The 5,264-nt window shown below is 39.6% G+C and overlaps 1 protein-coding gene across 3 annotated transcripts; it reads left to right on the plus strand.

The window, feature by feature from the left end:
* Window positions 1,114-5,177, plus strand: LOC109836537 (uncharacterized protein At4g26450). 3 transcript variants are annotated; one of them, XM_020404453.1, is made up of 6 exons: window positions 1,114-2,788; window positions 2,859-2,918; window positions 2,982-3,492; window positions 3,670-3,856; window positions 4,021-4,075; window positions 4,849-5,177. In XM_020404453.1, the coding sequence occupies exons 1-6, from the start codon at window positions 1,678-1,680 to the stop codon at window positions 4,899-4,901; spliced, it is 1,977 nt and encodes a 658-aa protein (XP_020260042.1). In that variant the 5' UTR covers window positions 1,114-1,677; the 3' UTR covers window positions 4,902-5,177. The 3 variants fall into 3 exon arrangements, with proteins under 3 accessions (XP_020260042.1, XP_020260041.1, XP_020260040.1); XM_020404452.1 differs by having other exon boundaries at window positions 1,114-2,767; window positions 2,838-2,918; XM_020404451.1 differs by lacking the exon at window positions 2,859-2,918 and having other exon boundaries at window positions 1,115-2,788; window positions 2,922-3,492.

Consider the following 5,264-nt stretch of genomic DNA (forward strand, 5'->3'; position numbering starts at 1 on the left):
CGTTAGAATCTAAGTCGAATTATGTCAAAATCTGAAAAAATTACAAATTATAATTTAAAATTTACAATTTACATTTTACTAACATGGATTACTACAATATCAAACCCAAAAAATATTCCAGTGATATAAATAGCATTAATAAATAACAAAGATATGAACTTTAGCTCCTAAAATCAGTAAAATTACATTAACACGCAACCAATTAACATTTTCATACTATCTAATAATGAGATAATTAAAAATACCAAAAAATTGATCTTAGAAAATACGAAATCATGGGGGGATTCTCACTGCTACAGTCACAAGCTCCTCATCACAGATTAAAATTTTTTCAACACATCCAGATATTTATTAGCAATTAAACCGACATATGTGTCACCTAGAAAAATAAATCCGTAATACATTCCCAATAATAATGCTAAAACAACAAAAATTAATTCTAAAATCTAAGAAATTATACGAAATTTGAACATTTTCTTATCTGTAAAATCTCAAAAATAAAAGGAAAATCACCAAAAATGTAGAGATAATAAAAAAAATGCGTAAATCAGACCCCCCACACCCCCAAATTCTCAGATCATTGTTGTAAATTAAACTAATAATAAGAAAATTAAAAAAGACGAATTTTTACCTTGATTTATGAAGCTACAGCGTCGGCAATGATCAGATCTGATTATTGTCGAAAATGATCAGATCCGAATACAGGGACAAAGAGGGTCGCGGGAGTTTCTGGCGGGAGGAGAGCGCGGAGGTAAGTATAGCACGTCGAAGAAATCAACGAGGAAACCAAACAGCCGACGTGGCTCTTGTTTCCGTCGATTTCACGAGGGGAAGCGAGGAATTGAGGGAGAGGAGGAAATCCGATGTGGCGGCGGTTTTGCTTCAGTTTCGCTCGTGAAGCCCTAGCGAAACAAAGTGGGGAAAATAAACCGACGGAAACGTTTTATCCAACGTGGCCTGACGTGGAGGCGGTGAAAAGGGTTTCCACAGAGATAAAAAGCGAACCAAACAGGCCCTTAAAGAAAGGGGTCTAAACAGCAAATCCATGTATTAATTGTGTGTACATATCAGTAGATCTCTTATAAATTTCACTGAGGACGCTACAGACGTATCTACAAAAAGCGCACGTGATTTTAGGAGGAGTTTTATTATTTTTCTCCCCCTCCACAGAATCAATTGGCCCAATAAAAAATTATAGACACCTCAATTTTCTCTCCCCATTTTGTTCGCTAAAAAAACTCCACGATCGAAACCCTAGATTCTCTCCTGCTGGTCAAACTGGGTCTGATCGCCTCTCAATAACCCTTTGAATCCGACCGTACCTTATCAAATTTGATTGATGATCTGTTGAGAAGTTTAGTTTTCTTACAAATCTTAATTAGGTTGGTTTTGGTTAGGTGAAAGTTTCGATCTTTCACTCAAATTAGGTAATTTTCTGCTTGAATTAGGGGTTTCAGCTGAACCGAAGCTGGAAAAAGATGAAGTGTAAGGTTTACATGAGTTCTTGATCAAGAAAGTTGCGAGCTTTTTAGCTGATTTAGTCGAAATAAGTTGCCCTAAATCGTAAATTTCTCAGTTCTCAGCTGAACGAGCAGAAAGAAATGATCGTTGGTGGGAATTAGGGTCTTGATCTGTAAGCCAGTAAAGAAAAAGGGTACTGAAGAAAGTGAATCGAGGATGCAAGGTCGAAACAGAAACCCTTACTCCAACGATGGAAGAGGGTACAACTCCAATTACCGTAACTTCAACAGGAGCAGCAGCGGGAGCTTCGGCCGCAACAAACCCTACCTCCCTCCTCCTCCTCCTCCTCCTCCTCCTCGTCGCAAAGAGGAAATCCTCATGCACGCCGGCCGGCTGGCTGCCGAGTACTTAGTCTATAAGGGTTTGCTCCCTCCTGAGGTACTTACATCCAAGAGGCATAATGGTGACTATCAAGATTTCAAAGGGCATAACCGAGATTTTCCGGTTCCTGATGGCCGGACCTCGGCCTTAAACAGGCTTGGGAGCTTGAATTCTGATATGGGCTATGGTAGAAGAAGGTACAGTGACGACTATAATGATCGGATGGGGCCGAGAGATCAGTTTCGAGGGAAGAAGAGAATGAGTCCTTATGGTAGAGAGTATGGGTCGGATTGGGGAAGAGAGAATGGGAGATGGATGGGGAGGAATAGAGGGTTCAATGATATGGAGGATGAAGATGATTTTGCTCCTGGGTATTCTAGAGATAGGAGGAGTGGGTTCGATCAGTTGCCATCGAGGAGTGAAAACACGATGGAGTCTGGGTCGGAGAATCATGAGATTGTTGAGGATACGGGATCAAAAGCTAGCTCTTCAAGCACTAGGAAAGAATTAGATGGGGATTTGAGTAAAGCTGTGGCTGATGATGGTAAAGCTATCAATCAAGAAGCTGGAGATGAAGCGAAGAGCAATGCACTGGTGGAGGAGTCTGATGTTCAGCCCTCTGAAACTGAAGAAGATAGCAAGAATGGTGATGATTTAAAGAAACTATGCAGTTTTGCAAGTGTACCCACCAAGCCTCGATCATCGTCAGCTCAAAGAAGCCCGAAGAAAGATCAAGAACCCACTGCTGAAGCAAGTATCACAGCTGAAGGTTCTTCTGTGGAAGATAATGAGGGGGATGGTTTGAAAGAGTTACCTACAGATCAAACTGGTATGAAAAGCCAAGAACCTGAGAATCTGGAGATTACAGCTGATCAGCCCGTGGTAGAATCTAACCAACAACAAGAACTCAGTCAGAATCCACAAGGTTTTGGGTCTTCGACAATTGGTGAAATAGAAGAGTCTAACAAAAAGGAGGGAGGGTCAGAATCCACAAGGTTTTGGGTCTTCGACAATTGGTGAAATAGAAGAGTCTAACAAAAAGGAGGGAGTTAAGAGGCAGCGTGAGTCTTCATCAGGTGGTGAAATAGAAGAGTCTAACAAAAAGGAGGGAGTTAAGAGGCAGCGTGAGTCTTCATCAGGGGATGAGCCCTCCCGAATGCATAACGTGAGAGCAAAACAATCAAGCCCAGAAATTGAGAAACCTCTAATAGATGAAGAACAGGTTGAACCAGTAACAGTTGTTGAAAGATTGCCTATGGATGAAGAGATGGTTGCTCCGGTTTCAAGCGATCAGGAAAAACCACTTGTTGATCCTTTCATTCCAAAAGTTGAAACTGAACTGAACGATAAAGTGGAAGAAGATAAGGAGCTTCTTCCTTCGTCATTTAAGATTTGTGATCTCAACCTTATGCAAGGCCCTGAAATAACTGAGATTCCTGATGATCCTGATCCTGAGCACCTTCGCTCTTCTACCCCTAGACAAGAAACTGGAAAGGAACTGGCTATGGATTTTGGCCTTTCTATAGGTAATAATAGCAACGGAGGTGATGAGTTTGGCAGGCTTTCAGGTGATGAGAAAGTGGTCCAAGTAATTGATCTAGAAGATGATACTGCAATAAATGCTGGTGCCGGTGACTCTTCAAAACCAAAGTAAGTTATTCATATGCAAATAATTTTCTTTCGATTAATCTGTTATTCCAATTCTACAAATCGTGGCGGGTGACATTTGCTTTTTCAGTATTTTTGTATTATTTCTTTGGCCATTTGTTCAAATGTTCGTTTTAGGCTGCTGCTAATGTCATGTGATGAATTATTCCCATATGGCAGGGATGAACCAATATATCCAAATCTTGATAGCTTCCTGAACCAACCAGAGCATGCTGATCTTTCTGGCATTCAGGATGGATATTCTCTTGCATATTCAGAATTCCTTGGGTCTGATATCTCAAGATGTCCATCGGTTCCCTCTGATCTTAATAACCTGGACAATGGAATGGGTCTTCATGATGCAGAGGTATTATTGCTACAAAAGGAACTATTCATTCTATAAATTTGATGTTTTATCTATCGGTTATAATGTAGGCACTTGGTTTCATGGATGCATATCCTATTTTTTCCATTCTTGATTATACGTGCAAAATTTTCTACAAATTTATATCGCTCTCTTTTCTCTGTCAGGGTGTCCCAAATGACGACGATTCAATCTATGTATCACTTGGAGAGATTCCTATAGGTATGCTGAACTAAAAGACTGGATTTTCTTGTTATTTCTTTGCCTATGACTTGTTATGTATTATTTTTTTGTTACTTTAGTTTTATGATATCATGAGAATGCATTTTCATTTGGCTTGTTAGCTTATGCATGCCCCGGAGATGGATGCAGTTCCCTATGTTTTTGTCTTATTCCTTTTTCTAGACTCTTCTTTTAGCGCATCAGGAAAATTATTGGAGCATTGATCCCCCCCCCCCCCCCCCCCCTTCTCCTCTCCTGCGTGGCCTTAGCTTCATAGTGCTTACTGGCTTTTGTAGCATGTTCTCCTGTTTGTAGATTATTTGACTAGGAAGATGGTACAAATAGAGGGTTATAGTCAAGTCCACAGTAAAACTTTAATCAGATTTTCTGTGACATCCCTTTCTTAGTATTTTCCTTCATAGCCGGCTCCAAAAGGCTTAGCTGATTGTGCTTCTAGTTTTGGTGGTCATTTGGTCTATGGGATCTAAACTTTATGCTCAAGTTTTCCGAATAGATATTCTCAGTCTTTTAGAATCTATTAAATCGCTCTGCTTTATGCATAAGTTTCCTAGAGTTTCAGTTTTGCTGCTTTCCCTTTTTTTGGGGGGTTGTCTTATATCTTCAAAACATTGAAATGGAAAAATGTTTGGTGCAGAGCATACTCATTACAATTTTAATTCTTTTGTTAAGAACCTGCAGATTTAGGATCTGTTGGTTAACATAAAATTTTCTATATACTGTGCTATAAGCAGCATTGCCTTTTTGTTTTACAGGCTTTATGGAGGTTTGGGACCAGCCACCTCAGGAGTATGGAAAGTTCTTTTGATCGATTAGATGCAAAATGGTGTCTTGTTGCAGTTGCGGGTTGCCTTCGTCATCGCATCCAGCAGCTGGGTATGTCTGGATTAAATAAAACATGATTACAGTTGTATCATTAGTTTCAGTTATTGAGGTTGGTGCAATAGTGACTTCCTTTGCTGTTTAAGTGCCTGTTGGTCTTTGTTGGAAACTATTTACCTTTACGGTGTTAAATTGTTGTAGCTTCTTGAATCCTTATCACTTCAAGTATCAATATATCTTCTGAAGCATTAGTTTACTTGAATTCTTTGTACTATTGCAGTTGTTCTTCTTGTCATGTAAAAATCCAATGCTATTGACGGAATTATGTGCATGGATATGAGTGACATGA

Source organism: Asparagus officinalis, chromosome 4, assembly GCF_001876935.1.
Source record: "Asparagus officinalis chromosome 4, Aspof.V1, whole genome shotgun sequence".
NCBI lineage: Eukaryota > Viridiplantae > Streptophyta > Magnoliopsida > Asparagales > Asparagaceae > Asparagus > Asparagus officinalis.